We start from the raw sequence: 16,533 nt of genomic DNA on the forward strand, positions 1-16,533 counted from the left end.
GTGGACGGTGGTGCCATTTACGGAGATGGGATGACCGGAGGACAAGGATGGAGGGTGGGGATGGACATAAAAAGCTCCATGCTGGACAGGCCCAATGTGAGGGTCTGAGAGCCATCCAAGCAGTTTGGCCCAGTAGACGGTTGTGTGTGTGGGCATGCCAGCATGATGGAGAAGTGCCAGGGTCAGGCTGGGGTCTCAGATCAGCCAGGTCAAATCCTGGCTCGCCACTTACCAGCTCTGTGACTTGGGCAGTTTCCTCATCTCTGGAACGGGGCTCCCAACGTCACCTACATTGTGGGCTTGTTGTACTGATCGTATGAGTTAATACATGGGAAGAGCTTAGATGTCAATAGTAAGTATTCAATAAACGTTGGATTCCTATAATAACAATTACCATCATCATCGTCTTAGCGACAGTAATTTTCTTGCCATTTCTCTCTTTCTAATTAAAATCAAGGACCTTTGTAGCTGGTAAACACTTCTCCTGATGTTCCAGGAATTATCGCTTTACCAGTCTGGGAGCTCCATGAACACGGGGTAGGGTCTGCGTCTCTCCTCCATAACCTCCCGTCCTGGTGCCCACACACAGGATGTGCCGCAGCAACCCTCATCCAGTCACGTGGAATTTAGCGTGATTCCGGAAAAGATGCTTATTTGAGAGAGTCAGTCAGGCATTGAAGAGAGCAGGAGGGGCTTGGACACAGACAGGAGAGAGGAAATTGCAAATTCAGTGACGGTGACGATTCACAGCATCTTTGCTCCCCAAGAAGGAGGCTCTTGATTTCACAAAGCAACCTCTTCCAGAATTAGATAGTGGTCTGTTAGAAGAAAGGTTTCCCTTACAATTAGTCAAATCAGATACCTCCCTGAGATTTGCACACACACACCCCCATCAAGGCTCCAGACACCTCGGTACGACACCTGCAGGCCCCCATCTCTCCCTCTCCGGAAGCCTCTGTGATGTGTGCCCCAGGATCTCACCCTGTTGCTCTCACCCTCTTTTCTCTGTCGTGTTCATTTTGCCTGAAGCATCTGCCTTAACCAGTTTTGGGGGAACATGGGTCCCTTAGATGAAACCCACTGCCACACCAATCACCTCCCCTCTTCCCCTGGAGATGGGTGCTGTCTACACTTCAGTGGGATCCATGATCTCACCGTGTGTTCTTTTCAAATCATGGCACGTGGCTCTGCCCTTTCCCAGATTTTGTTTTTAAAGTTAAATTTCAATTTCAGATAAACAGTGAATAATGTTCTAGTATAAGTTTGTCTCACTCAATATTTGCTAAAGTATATTTATTTGCTAAATCTGGCCACACAGGAGCTGTAAGAATCCCAAGTCCAAATTCCCATGAACTGGACCAAGAAGCCCTAGGGCACAGCCCCATTATGTGCCCTTAGAAGTTCACATCTTGGGTGCTGATGCCATGGTCTAAAGCCAGACCCGGAGTCTTCAGCCCTCCCCTACCCACACCTGGAGAGCTCTCAGGCTTCCCTGGAGAGTCTTCCAACTGAGGTAATCTTGGCTCCCCGACCTGCCATGAAAAGGTCTGAATCCTGGAGTCCAGGGTCCAGGTCCAAGTCTCCTAAACACCTTTCTTAGTTCCTCCCAGGGCTGTCCTACAAACAAGCCCTCGGAGCGCCTGGCCTGACACGCAGTTCCTGAGGCATGTATGCAGATTAGACCCCACGTCAACACCAACCTTCCTCTTTCTCTGGATTCCATCGTCACTGCATCAGTGCCCTCTGGTCCTCTAAGAGCCCTAACATCTCCTGTGACTGCGTTCCTATTTTGGGACAGCCTTCCTCCAAGGCTCCTTTGCCAGCTGAGATGAATGATAGATCAGGAACCCAGTGAAGGGTCAAGGCCATCCCACTTGATTCCTAAGGCTCCCTCTGTTCTTCATCCCTCAGGTCCTCTGCCCCAGATCCTAGCCGTACTGAGGAGCCTTAGTGCCATAAACTTTCAGAACAATAGTCCGTCTCATTTCCTTCAAGGATTAAAAAGAAGCTAGTTCCCTGGCAAACTTAACCCTTCCTCACACCAGAAAGTGGGTTATTTAGAGGCAGGAGTGGAACCAGGAATTCTGGACCCCTGGCTCCTTTCCTGAGTGTCCATGCCCGGCATTAGCAACGAGCAGGAATATGAAGGGGTCCGGGACAGCACAGACTCCTGATGATGCAGGGCGTGTAGTTCACCAGCCTGAGGACAAGGGCCATCACCTGAGAAATGGGCACCTGCTCGCAGAAAAGACGGAATCCTCGTCCTCTGCTCCGTCCCAGCACCCACCGCCTTCACTCAGCCCCTTGTCACTTCACACTTGGGCCGTGACTTCTTTCCGTTTGGCTGTTTCTTTTAGCACCAACATCTCCCCACCTCTAGAGTCAGCTCCCCTCAGATCCATCCTCCACGCTCTCCCAGAGTTGGCCATCCAACCGTATCACTCCCCTGCCTGCTTAGAAACCTTCAGTGGCTCTTACGGATAAAGTCTTAGGATTAAGTAAAGTTCCCCACCCTCAGCTTCTGGCCCTCTGCCTGGAAGTTTATGCCCCAGAAACCCTAAAACCTCCATAGTTAGCTCTCAGAGCCCGCCACGTCTCGTGTCCATACCTTTGCTCATGCAAGCCCTGCTCCAAGTTCTCCTACCCTCTGTCCCTCTCTCTCCTTACTTAAGACACAGTTCAGTCTGTCATACAGAGTGAAGTAAGTCAGAAAGAGAAAAACAAATACCGTATGCTAACGCACATATATGGAATCTAAAAAAAAGGGTACTGATGAACCTAGTGGCAAGGCAGGAATGAAGACGCAGACGTAGAGAATGGACTTGAGGACACAGGGGTGGGGGAGGAAGGGGAAGCTGGGATGAAGTAAGAGAGTAACACTGACATATATACACTACCAAATGTGAAATGGATGGCTAGTGGGAAGCAGCTGCATAGCACAGGGAGATCAGCTCGGTGCTTTGTGATCACCTAGAGGGGTGGGATAGGGAGGGTGGGAGGGAGACACAAGAGGGAGGAGATATGGGGATATATGTATATGTACAGCTGATTCACTTTGTTATAAAGCAGAAACTAACACACCATTGTAAAGCCATTATACTCCAATAAAGATATATATTTAAAAAAAGACAAAGCTCAGGGGTCACCTTCCCCAGGAAGCCTTGCTGGATCCCCTAGACTCTGTTTGGTGTGTGTCTCTGAACACCTCAATCACTGCAATTACCACATGGCATTATGGTTACCAGGGCCTGTGCCCTCTCCCCTTCCAGGCATTGTGAGCCTCTTGCAAACAGGTGCTCAGTAAATGCTTGGTGGTTTGATTTGACAATTCACCATAAGAAGGAAGTAACATCCTTTACAAGCGTTGTTTGTATCCCCTTCTTGAATTCCTTGATTCTCCTCCCCACCCTTCCCTAACCTGGCTCACTTCGCCCAACTGGCTCAGTTAGTTTCCAAAGCATCTTACCACTAGTACTCTTATTTCATCTTGCCAGGTCTCCGCCCTGCTTCCACTTTGAAAGTAGAGACTCCAGCCATTCTGTGTTCACCCGGCTAACGTTTTTTAACACCTCCATGTGCTGGGTGCTGTCTGGATTGTGATGCAGAGACTTGCTGGACAAGGTCCCTGCTCTCAGAAGTCCCCAGCCTGGAGGGGAAGTCAGACAAGGAAAGAGGCAAATAGTATATGCTGTGATGGGGGGACAGGGGGACACAGTAGATACCCAGGTCAGCTCTCCACAGACTGCCTTGGGCTCACATCCCAGCTCACTGCTTTTTGGCTGCGTGGCCTTGGGCAAGTCCCTTATCTGTGTCTGTTTCCCATGGTTAAAAGAGAGGGTAATGATAGTACTTACCTCTTAGGGTTATGTGGGGAGTAAACGAATTAACTCACGTAAAGAGTTGAACCATAGTGAACAGTCAGTAAATATTAGCCATTATTATTCTTAGCTCAATATGCTGTGGAAGCAGAGGAGAGATAAGACAGATAAGCAGCAGTTATAAAGGACAAGGATCAAGAGATATCCGTATTCTAACTGGAGCCCAGAAACAAGCAATTGACATGAAAAGCAAATGGAAAGTCTCCTTGGTGCTTCCTAACTCTTGTGGCCCCCGAGAACCAGTCCTGGCGAAGCTGCTGCACCCAACTGACCATCTCTCCCTTCCTTAGGGCCGACGACTGTTTTTGCGCTTCTCGGAAGCTGGACGCAGTGGCCACTGAAGCCAAGTTTAAGCAGGACCTGGGTTTCCGGATGCTGAACTGTGGGCGGACGGACCTGGTGAAGCAGGCAGTGTCTCTCCTGGGGCCCGATGGGATCAACACCATGAGCGAACAGGTACAGGGGTCCTCCGAGTGTCTGAACAGGCACCCCACCTCCACCATGTGCCCTGCCCCAGGGCAGGATGGAAACAGCAGGCACTGGACAGAGGCTCCCCCTTCTGGTGACGTAGGGTGATTGTGTTGTTGTTGTTTTCTTTTTTTTTTTTAAGTTTTTAAAATATCTTATAAAAATATCCTTGTTCATCTGTACAGAAGTTGCACGTGAGCCTTGCAGCTGAAATGGAAAATAGAGAAAAATAGACCTATTCCAGAAAGGAAATCATGCCATCATCATCCACCATCATTTATATTTAGCTTGTGTCCTTCGAACCCTTTTTCCAGCATGGTTAAAATTAGTTCTCTGCATCACAGAACAAATCCAAGCAGATTTTCACCAAACTTTCAGGGTGTGTTTAAGATACACAAAGGTCATTCTGAGGGACCCCAGGAGACACCTCAGAGACAGGCAGCCGTCCCCCAAACCACTGAAACTGAGGTACAGTGAGAGGCTTGTGTGTCTATCAGGGAGACACCCCGGGTGGGTGAAGATGTCACGGATGGAGAAAACAAACAGCAGCTTTCAATGTGAGCCCCAGATGGAAAGTCACAAAGGACAGATGGAAAGTCATAAAGGACAAAGGGAGTTGCTTCTCACATGGGCAGCTCATGCAGCAAGTTCCAGGGAAGGGATAACAGCTAATAATTTTCTTGAGCAACACAAAGGAGCCCTAATATACACACACACACACACACACATTATTTTTTAAGAACAAGGATTTATTATCTTTCTGGTTTTGGTATTTTGTATTAAAGATACTTTGCAGTATCATTAAATATTCTTTTTTTAAATCACTCTTAATGGTTACATAAAATGGTCATATTATTTGTTCAGTGAACCATACCTCAGTTGTTGAATACTTAGATTGTTTCTAATTACTTATATCAGTAATGCTGAGCTACATATACTTACACAAATCTTTGTTCAAATCTCTGATTATTTCATTAGGGAAATTTTTTTAAAGTGGAAATAGTCACTCAAATGCATCAACTTATCTTAAAGTTTTGGATCTCAAATTACTTTCCCAGAGACTGTTTCCTTGTACACACTCTCCAACTATTTATGTGTACCCTATTAATCTTTTACTTAATTTAATTAATCTTTTGCCTGTTTTTCATTAGAGCTTAAGTGTTTTTCTTCTTTATTTCAGAGCTCTTTACATATTAGACATATAACCCTCTGTTATAATATGACAAATATGTCTCAATTTATTGTTTACCTCTTAATTTTGTTTATGTTTTCAATCGCATGTCCTCAACGCTGTAATGATTTTCTTTTGTGATTTCTTCCATTACTTTTATGCCTAGAAATGGATCCAGTTAGATGTCTTTTATGGTTTTAATTTTTTTCTCTATATCTCTAATCAAACTGGAAATGATTTTGGTGTATAGTGTGAGATAAGGCTCTAACCTGAACATTTTCCCAAATAGCCACCTTCACAACACTGTTTATTGAAAAATCCATCCCTTACTTCTGTTGGTTGTGGTACTTTGTAATAAGTAGGAATCATGGACAGATATGGAATTCCTGAAAGTCATTCCTCATTTGCTTGCCTTTTGCTTGTAAATGATAATGTCAAAGCTGCCGTCGTGCTGGGGTCATACTCAGAGGCACCAATTTCCCTTGACACTGACCAGCAGCTCACATAGAGCAAAGATGACACTTATATTGTGAAAGAGAAAATGTCAAGGAAACAGTGTTTACCAATTAGATAGCTTAGGGCTGATATTGCAGAATCCAGAATGTTCCTAAGAGCTTTCAGTTGAAACCAACCACTTGTTTTAGCAAACACTCTTAGATCTGTTGCAGCCTAAGACAAACAAAAAATCCTCCGACTTAAGCCAAGATAAATGCAAAAAAAAAAAAAAAAAGGGCAATGTATGTTTCCCTTCTTGGTTCCATTTTGGTTTTCAAAATATGGAAGATTATGACCTTATAGGGCTGTACATTTACTTTAAAATACTGGATTTTGAGTACAATTATAGCCTCCTTCACACAAGTAAGATTTTCCGTTTGTTTTGTCAAGTGACACAGCCACCTGGTAAACCTCTGTTCTCTGGTTTTTAACTCACCACAGGGCATGACCCCCCTGATGTACGCCTGCGTCCGCGGGGACGAGGCAATGGTTCAGATGCTGCTGGATGCCGGAGCTGACCTGAATGTGGAGGTGAGGGTGCAGAGGGCTGCAGGGCCCCTGGGCCTGGCAGTCCCCGGGGAAGGCGAGCAAAAAGAGGGGGGCTTTATCTCCCAAAGAGCCACCGCTGACGGTGCTCAGTCCAGCAAATAGGTCAGACCAGCTGTTGGATTTCCTCTGTCCTGAGGCCCCAGCCCAACCAAACTCCAAGGAGCTGCCCAAAAACATTTTTCACTTAAAAACAACCCATGAGGCCACAAGGATCCCTAGCTTTTCCCTCAGTTCAGCTGTACCCAATCTCTGATTCTTCTTGCTGATCCATTCCTTCTGGGATCGGGCAGAGAGAGCTGTCCTGAGCCATCAGCCCTTTCCTCTGCCAAATACAAAGCTGGTCACGTACCCTGAGCTAAGGTGTAGCTCCCCCAGATCTTCCACCCTCCCCCACCGAATCCCGATTGGCTCACCCAGTTGGCCGGTTTAAACCACAGATCTTAAAGCTAATTGCAAAGCTTCCTTGAGGCAGTGTGGTATAGTGGAAAGCGCACCCTCACAGGCTTTAGAATTTGACACGTGGGTTCAAATTCTGAAACTGCTGCGTCTTAGTAACTTGCTTTTCTGCTTGGGCAAATAGTTTAACCTTCCTGAGCCTCGGTGTTCCCCTTTGCAAAATGGGAGAATAATCGCACCCATCTCAGAGAGTTGTTGGAAGAAATAAATACAGAGTAGCATCAGTTTGGGACTCAGTTATTATTGGTTCCTGCCCCCCGCCCCCGCCAAGGCTTATAATAGGTGAAATTATACTTTTTGACCATGTTCTATGCTGACTTAAGACCCCCTCTCACAAAAAAAATAAAAAAAGACCCACTCTCTTCCGGCAGCCTAATATTGGCAGTCTCAGAGGCTGGGAAGATCGATTGACATGCTGCACTCCTAACTCAGCCACCCCAGGAAACTTTTTTTAGTTCAAAATTAGATGCTCTTGTAGTCTTCGTACTGTGGTTTAAAAAAGAAAAAATTAGCATGCTTTATATTCATCTGAGGAAAGCAGGCAATAGACATGGTTTTGGATCCAGAACCATTTTGGATCTTATAAATTTCAAGTATTGGGGATTTTTTTTTTCCTGCTACGAATCCCCAAGCACTGTGCACATCTCTGCAAGGGCTCGTCAACTTTGGGTCCTGGTGGGGTTCTCTGGTCCTCTAGCCCATCCCACAGCTCCCAGCTCAAGGTCCTCCCTCCGCCGGTGATTAGTGAAATCATCTGCTCTGAAAGCAGCAGGCATCATGGCTATTATGGCCCCAGGAGTGTTTGGAAGAAAAGCCATGCGTAGGTGGCAATCCTGCAGAACCCTAACCTTTAGCTGTCCTGCAGCCTCTCTCTTGGCCTGGGGTGTTTTGAGGTCCCCATATGGGAAGGCCAATATCAGATTGCTCATTCGTGGTGTGCCCAGGGAAGGTTTGTGCCTAGGTTTCCAGTAGCATGAGGGTCCCTGTCAACCAGGAAGCCAGCAGAAGGATGAAATGAGGACAGTGTGGGGTGAGCTGTGACCAGATGGTGATGTTCCTCCATCAGATGGCTGGTGGTATTGCTTGGCTTGAAAGCTCGAAGCAGACCTCCCCTTGCACGGGGTTTGCCGCTGCCAAGAATTTCCCCTAGAGATGTGGATGTGATGGTAGCTGCCTCACACCACCTGACATCCTGTAGCTCTCAGAAGCAGCACCCTCCCTTAAGCAGGAAGAGGAGACAGGCAGGGGAGCAGGCTCGTTGTAGCCACCGTTACAGCTTCTCCAAGGCTCCTTAGAGGTGGTCAGAAATCATCCATTCAGCTCTTTTCAGATGAGAAGCAAAGGAGTCCTCATTGTGACAGAGGATATAAAGTCACTACCCCACATCTCCAGTGTTTCCCGAGGCACCTTCTAGAACGTCCTTTTGTACATATCTAGCCCACATGCCCAGCCACAGATAGGTCAGATTTGCTGGTCTAAGTATTGTGAAGGTCACATTTTGAAAATAACTTCAATTTGTTTATAGGTTGTCAGTACTCCTCATAAATATCCATCCGTCCACCCTGAGACCCGCCATTGGACGGCTCTGACTTTTGCTGTGTTGCATGGACATATTCCTGTAGTTCAGGTATTAACGTATTTCCCTATCCACATCTGACCTTTAATTTTACCTCTTTCATTACTCAAATTTGTACCTCTCCCAGCATGCCTATTCCCTAAGAGATTCATATTGGTTAATTGCAGTTAAATATAGCACATTCATATCATATGAATGAAAATATTATATGTAATGCTCTATATGGCCTGGCTCTAACCAATATGAACTTAACACATACCCACATGCAGCCTCACACGCAGAGTGGCAAACTTACCAAGTTGTTCCCAGTTGCTCGGGGGTGGGGCCTGAGCTGTGATTTTGTGGATTTGTTCATTTTTGCTTGTTGTAACATGAACATAAGACCTGGCTGGTGTGAGACCTTAGAACCTTCCCTTAGGTGTGACCCCAGTGTTTGCATAGAGTCTAGTGGTTTCCAACCACTGGAAAGAAGCATCCAAGTCACCAAGGGAGCGGTTCCAAAAGATACTTGCTTGGATCCCACTTATGGAGAATCCCATCCAAGAGGTCTAGAGTAGGGTCTTCACATGTGTCTTCTGAAACAGCTCCCCGAGTATGGAGAGATGTCCTCGTCTGAGGTCCTTTGGGCACGTAAGTGTGTTTTGCTTGCACCCTTTCTGGCTGTTGTAGAGTTGGTGTTCAATGAATAGCCATCTAGTATATTCTAGATCTTAAGCTCGGTTTATTCCAGATCTTAAAACTTTACTTCATTGGAAAAAAGATATCAGCATCCAGGTCCCTGACCACATCTGACACCCTAATAAATGCTGAGCTTTGGGTACATCAGGAACTCACCTCCTTTTATGTGGTCCAAGCCTCTTAGAATTATGCAGAGCAGAAAATAGTGTGCTAGGGACCCCTAGGCAATGTTGGAGTGCCACAGGAATCCTTCGTTGTTTCCTAGGTCGTGGGAATCCTTAAGACAGATGTGAAGTCATGTTTCAGGAGGTTGAGTGCGTGACATGTCACACCAAGAGCTGGCTTCTGCCTGTAGAACGTCATGACCAGCCCACTCCTAGTGGAGGAATCTAAGAGAGGAGGGGTCAGAGGGTGGCCTAGTGGACACAAATGCCATCCCTTAACATGCAGTGGCATCCCCAGCCTTTAAATCAGGAATAGGAGCAGTGGGTAGCCAAGCAAAGCCAAACAGAAGTCAGGTCACCTCTCCGCAGCAGGTGCACACACCATGGAATGCCAGGTAGGCAGCCCCTTCCTGACTGTGCCCTCAGGTAGCCCTGAGCAGGTAAGACAGATGTTTCCCCCTCATTTTACATCAGCAGTGCTGACAGCACGTTCACTGTGAGATCCAGCATGGACGGCATCTCTGTTTTTAGGAAGCCCAGATCTCTTAGAGAATGCGCAGAATTGAATCATGTTCAGCAGCACTCTTGGAAGCTCGCTCTGCCACTTTACTCACTGATCTTGCTGGCCAGGAAACTCAGCATTTGCTGAGCTGTCCTCAGAGCCCTCCAGGATGTTCTAGAAGCGATTCTTGCCCTGGTTGGCCCTGGTGGTCCCCAAAGAGTTCTTCAGAACTCTTGAGTTGCTATGGTTCGAAGAGACCCCACTAATACTCTCCGAGGCTTTGTGTCTCCGACCCCGAAAGGAAGTCCTCCGACACACTGGTGCCATGAGCTTCTAGCTTAGTGCTTCTAGAAACTTTTAATGTACATATAAATCACCTGGAGAACCTGGTGAAGTGCAGATTCCCATCATTCGGTCTGGGGTGGAGCCTCAGAGCCAGCATTTCAAACAAGCTCCCAGGGGATGCTGGTGCTACTGTCCGTGGGCCACAACTTGAGTGATCTGAGGCTCTAGAAGATATGAGAGGCTCTCGGTTTTTCCTCTGAGGTGCAACTGCCCTCCCCCTGTGCACATGCTCACAGACCCAGAGGGAGGGCAGGAACACTGGCGTCACACTGATTTCCACCACCTTCTCCTGACGTCTCCTCACATGCATGTCCTTTAAACATCTCAATGGCCACTCTTCCTCCGCAGCTCCTCCTGGACGCTGGGGCCAAGGTGGAGGGCTCTGTGGAGCATGGCGAGGAGAACTATTCAGAAACGCCCCTCCAGCTTGCAGCCGCCGTAGGTAAGAGTTGCTGATGCTCACGCCAGCCAAAGGGCTCCAGTGCGCTGGCCCTTGTTGTGTCTGTGACTGTGTGTTTGCTTGATTCTCTTATAAAACCCCCTTCTCTGGGCTTGCAGGAAATTTTGAGCTGGTTAGTTTGCTGTTGGAGCGTGGCGCGGACCCCCTGATAGGAACCATGTACAGGAATGGAATTTCTACCACCCCCCAGGGTGATATGAACTCTTTCAGCCAGGCCGCAGCCCACGGACACAGGTAGGCTAGGATGGCCCAAAGCCACGAGGTCCCAAGTGGTGCTTGTTAAAAATGCAGATTCCCAAGCCTACCCCAGACCCACTGTATCTCTGGATGTGGGACCCAGAGGCAGATCAGGCCTGGCCAGCTTCATGCAGCACACGCCCACTCAGACTGGCTTGTCTGGTCCTTCCCCAACCGGCTTTCCTCTCACAGAGACGTCACTCTTTGCCAGGGTTGGTCAGCACTCATCCTATCACCTGTCGTGAAGTGAGAAGAATCCATTTTAAAGAATCGTAAAACCCCTCATGTTTGGTTACTTCCCGTCTACATTTCCTTCAGGATTTACCCCATCAGATTTTACTACACGTAACCCAAAGTGAAGCAAATTCACTGTGGGGGGGGGGGGGTGAGAACTGCAGGCAGATGGTTCTAGAACCTTCTAGATATTTGGGGAATGCACTTAGCTCCAAGTTGTCCTCAAGGAAACACAGCCACACCTGAACCACCATCTCCTCCATCCACCAAACGTAGCACCCGTGGTCAGGCCTCTGAAACCACCACCCCGGAGTTGGTCCCGTCCTTCCCTTGTCCCAAGTGAGAGGTCTCCCCACTTCCCCTGCCTAGTCCCTGCCCTGGCACAGCCCTTCCATCTCTGAGTGTCTTCATCTCTGGGTTTATGATTGACAGGAATGTGTTCCGCAAACTGCTCGCTCAGCCAGAGAAGGAGAAGAGTGATATCCTGTCCCTGGAGGAGATTCTGGCCGAGGGGACTGACCTGGGGGAGACAGCCCCGTCCCCGCTGTGTGCCAGCCGCAACAGCAAGGCCAAACTCAGAGCCCTGAGGGAGGCCATGTATCACAGCGCTGAGCATGGCTACGTGGATGTCACAATTGATATCAGGAGCATAGGTCAGTCTGGGGACCCTCCAAGGCTGGGCACAGAGCCTTGCCCAGCTCCAGGTCACACACACACACACACACACACACACACACACACACACACACCCCACGCAGCCCAGGGAGCTTCTCATTTGCTGGTTGGAGCACTTCCAGGCTAAGTGCCCACACCATCCCCACAGACAGCAGCATCCTGCCAGCCCCGAAGTCCCATCCTCAGGTCACCCTTCCACGATTCCCAAACTCTGGACCCTGAGTTAGAAATTTGAATCACCTGGGGAGCTTGTCTGAATACAGATTGCCAGGCCCTACACCCAGAGGCTCTGCTGTCGAGGGTCTGGATGGATAAAGGCTGGAAATCTTTATATTTAACAATCATCCCAGGTGGTTCCCAGCAGTTGGGGAATCGCTGCCTGAGAGCACCCAAATCCATGAAGCGGCCGCCGGCACCAGCTAGGATGAGGGCATCTCTTCCCTAGCAAGGCTGCTCCCACTTCAGGGGCAAAGCCACCCTCGGGAAGAGTTAGGGGTGGCTCTCCCTTGAGTGAGCTGTGCCAGAGCCATCTCCTCCATGCGTCTGGGGAACAGGCTAGCCTGGCCTTCACCCCTCTAATGGCACTAGCCCCGGCCCAGAAACAGCAGGATGGAGCACGGGCTGTAAACACAGGGTGTGGCAGGTCAGGGTAGGCTGAGGCCCCAAGGAGGGGCCCCCGGTGCTGTTCTGGAAACTGGTCTCTCTTGGAGGGTGGCCGTTTAGTGTGGCGGACGTTTATGCCATTGCCCTGGGAGCCTGTGACGCTTGATTCTGAAGCTCGAGACCCTGAATCGTGTGCTTGTTATAAACAGTAGCGAGTGCCTCAGTCTCACAGTGAGGGGGGAGAAGCAAATCACAGCAATCAGCTGCTGGAGAGGCTTCTATCAAGGGAGAAAGACCTGATGAAGTGCCTGCAGATGGAAATGTTGTTCTGCACATGGGAGCGGCAGCAGTATCCTCCTGTGTCTTCATATTCAGATGGAAATATCTGCCCTGACCAGAGCAGCGGATGGTGAGGTCCACCCGTGGGTTTCACCACCTCTAAGCTCTGGGCACGGATGTAGAGGGGATGGAGACGAAGGAAGTCAGGACTCAGAAGGATGCAATCTGCATAAAGAGTGTGCATTATAATTCCAGTATTCTACACAAGGATTATACCTTGTAAAATGCAGCCCCTAATAATATGAGTAGCATGCAGGACTAAACACCCATAGTTAAGGGAATCGAATTACGACCTTTAATTGCAACTTCTGCGAGTCTTTGGGGGAAAAAAAAAGCAACACTGGCTCTATTCATTGAAAGGCAGGCTCTTGGTCTCATGATGTGGTAATGTCCCCGGGAAAGGCCAGCTTCCAGATAAAAACACGCCTTCTCCTCTGGTTGTTTTCTGCCCTCCCCTCCCCTCCCCCACCCCCACCCGCCCCCTTTCCAGGTGTCCCGTGGACCCTGCACACCTGGCTGGAGTCTTTGCGGATCGCCTTCCAGCAGCACCGCCGGCCTCTCATTCAGTGCCTGTTGAAGGAGTTTAAGACCATTCAGGAGGAAGAGTACACGGAGGAGCTCGTCACCCAGGGCCTGCCCCTCATGTTCGAGATCTTGAAAGCCAGCAAGGTACGGGGGCTTAACGCCATTGTGCTTGTGGGCAGAGAGAAAGGCCGGGGGCTCTGATCTCCGTGCTCCCTGAGCCTGACCCTGTCCCACGGGTGGGCTCCCTGCAGTCACAGCGCTGGTGCAAATGTACCCCAGCTGGTTACAGCTATTTGTACAGCCTTTCATGGGGCAGCTGCTTTACTGAACACCTGTTATATCCCAAGGCACTTGGGCACGTGGGACAAAGTAAAAGCTATCTTCCAGCCTGGGGAATTTGCACGAAGGCTGGGGAGCTAAAGCCCACCCATGGGCCCCAAGGACATCTGAGGTGGTTTGTGAGACAATGTTAAATTGGGTGGCACAGGCTCTGAGGGGTGTGAGATGCTCAGGGAAGGTGTCACTGAGGTGCCGAGACCAGGGCAGGCCTGGCTGGACGTTAGGAATCCAGCAGGAAGAGAGAAATGGGTGTAGCTCTCTAGGTCGACGGGATGCAGACCCTGCCAAGGTCCCTGGAAAGCCAGGCCCTGAGAAGCCTTTTCAGGTCTGAGGATCGTTTGAGCCTGGTGCTTGAGGCTCACCCCTTCCTCGAGGGCCTCTGAATTCCTGCTGACACTATGTTCCCAGCAGCAGGGAAATGCCGCAACCCCTTCACAGCAGGCTTTGCAGGACCCTGGGGTCCTAAGATAGTGGGAGCCTGTGAAGTGTCAGGGAAGTAGGCCTCTGAGCCAGAAGGGCAGCGTGGGTTCCCCTGCCGGGCTTGGCCAGGGAGCTGTCAAGAGTGGAGAGGGGGCGCAACCTTCTCCAGGCGGCAGGGATGGCCCCGCAGCAAAGCAGCAGCACACCCAGCTGCCTCCTGAGCCTTGGAGCACCTGGCCTGGGGTCCAGAGCCGGTCCCATGAGGTATTCTCATTAGCACCAGAGTCTCAGCCTCTGTGGGCTGGATTTGTGCTTGATGTCAGGCCCCACTGGGACCCCAAATGGGAGGAGGTGTGCCGGCCCTCGGGTAATGAGCCTCAGTGATTCCACAAAGAGCAAAACCTGCTGGAAGTATTTCCAAACCAAACTCTCCCTGCCCCTCACCCCTCACCCTGCAACTTGAAAAATAAATAAATAAGGCCTGAAACTACCTAAGAAACCACCTTAGTGAAAAATCATTGCTGGGTCTGTTCCCAGGGTCTTGGTGTTCTAATTGGTTTCTGGTTTTGTTTTTGTTTTTTTTCTTCTACGGGCTGTAGTGGGAGTTCCAGAAATGACTAAGGCACCCTATGTATTAAGGAAACCTAATCTATGGATTTTTAAAGTAAACTTTACTTTGAAGAATGAGATACATCAGAAAAGTGCCCAGATCGTAACTATAGAGCCTAATGAATTTTCACAAGGTAAACTTACCTGTGTGGTCAGCACCCAGACTGAGAAATGGAACATTGCTAGCACCCCAGCAGGCCCCTTATAGCCCACTCAGCCACCACCCCGAAAGGGCAGCCAACAGCAGCTGAAAGCGGCAGCTGGAGGCCTGGAAGAAGGCAGGGGCCTTTGGCAGATGTGGACTAGAGCCTGCTCCCGGTCAGCTGTACTGATCTTGGAGGGTGGGGGGAGCCAGGGATGGGGCAGGAGCAGCTCGTGGTCAGGAGGTGGGGCAAGTCTGGGGAAATGGGGGCTTTCAAGAGTCAAGTTTGCCCTTATAGGGGGTCAATGGCAACCCCTACTGGTGAGATGTGGTATTACATCATCGTGTACACTGACCACAGGGGGCAAAGAGGTGATAATTTCCCGTGGCTGCCCGAGCAAGTCAAGCAGTCCCCAAACACGGTGATGTTCCTGAGGTCAAAAGATGTCTGGAGAGAGATGGTGGCAGAGAAGTTCAGAGAGTTGAGAAAGTGCTGCAAAACTCTGCCTTCAGAAAGTGTCCTATTGGAGGAAAGGAGAAGCCACGCATCACACAACTAGCTAGCATTGTCCCTTCTCCCTCCACTAACGGATTCCTGTTCACATCATGTCTGCTGTTCTGTGGGCGCAAATACCTGGTTCTATCAGAGTAGTGGGTAAGAATATAGAATTCCTGTAAATAAATCCACTTTACAGTCAACTCACAGAAATACAGCCATCCTGTAAAGTGAAGCGATGCCTTCTCCCCATGGGTGACTCGTGCTCGGTCATACGTTACTTGAAATCTAGTTGCAGATGTGCTTTTTTGCCCCTAGTTATAAATTTTATCTTTAAAAGGGTTCAGTGTCTCTAGAGTTCCCCAGGAGTAGAACAATACAGTCATTTTTAAAAATACATCTGTTTAAAGAGAGCTCCTGGCCCGTTTCTCCCACACATAACTCCTCTGGGCATTTATTCATTCTGTAGTCATGAGTGCCCACTAGGCTACAGGGTGACAGGGCCTTCTTTACCTTCTTTATGGAACTTACTGTGGCCAGGGGAGGGGCAGGCACATAGTACGCAAGGAAATACATCAGCAAAAGAGAGTGAGAGCATGATAAATGCTATGAAAATAATGAACTTGGACAACGATGTAGTCTCTGGCGGGTGGAGCACACAAGGTCTAATTTAGAGAGGATGGTAAGAAAAGTCTCCCAGAGGAGGTAGCATGTGAACAACCACCTAAGTGAGGAAAAGCTTCCAGCCACGCAGAGGTCTGGAGGGAAAGCATTCCAAGTGGGGGAACTGCAGGAGCTCAGGCTCCAGGTGGGAACGTGCTTGATGTGCTGGGGCAGCAGGAAGCAGTGGGACACAGGAGAAAGTGTAGGAGATGAAATCAAATGGCACGGAGACTTTCTCCATGGTGGACATTGGGGTTTCTCTCCGTGTGAACTGAATAGAACACCACTGGAGGCTTTAGCCAAGGGTGAGACATGAGCTATGTGTTTTTTTTCTTCCTTGTGGTTTATGCACGTTTTTAGGGGTTTTTTCCACTGTTTTAAAATTGAGTTTTGTAAATTAAACTTTTTATTTTGAGACAATTGTAGAGTCCCATGCAGTTGTAAGAAAACATACAGAGAGATACTTTGTTTCCCCCATTGGCAATATCTTGCAAAATGACAGTTAAATA

The 16,533-nt window shown here is 49.0% G+C and overlaps 1 protein-coding gene across 3 annotated transcripts in view; it reads left to right on the forward strand.

Moving 5' to 3' along the window:
• BTBD11 (BTB domain containing 11) overlaps positions 1-16,533 on the forward strand; it is a 305,437-nt gene that overhangs the window by 256,050 nt on the left and 32,854 nt on the right. For 2 of the 3 annotated variants that reach the window (XM_036865462.1, XM_036865461.1), the window contains exons 5-11: positions 4,169-4,334; positions 6,454-6,543; positions 8,543-8,644; positions 10,631-10,724; positions 10,841-10,976; positions 11,646-11,866; positions 13,321-13,499. In XM_036865462.1, coding sequence (XP_036721357.1) covers positions 4,169-4,334; positions 6,454-6,543; positions 8,543-8,644; positions 10,631-10,724; positions 10,841-10,976; positions 11,646-11,866; positions 13,321-13,499 — 988 coding nt within the window. The remainder of the gene's footprint in view (positions 1-4,168; positions 4,335-6,453; positions 6,544-8,542; positions 8,645-10,630; positions 10,725-10,840; positions 10,977-11,645; positions 11,867-13,320; positions 13,500-16,533) is intronic. The other variant, XM_036865463.1, reaches the window with a different exon arrangement.

This window comes from Balaenoptera musculus, chromosome 10 (genome assembly GCF_009873245.2).
Source record: "Balaenoptera musculus isolate JJ_BM4_2016_0621 chromosome 10, mBalMus1.pri.v3, whole genome shotgun sequence".
NCBI classification, from domain to species: Eukaryota; Metazoa; Chordata; class Mammalia; order Artiodactyla; family Balaenopteridae; genus Balaenoptera; species Balaenoptera musculus.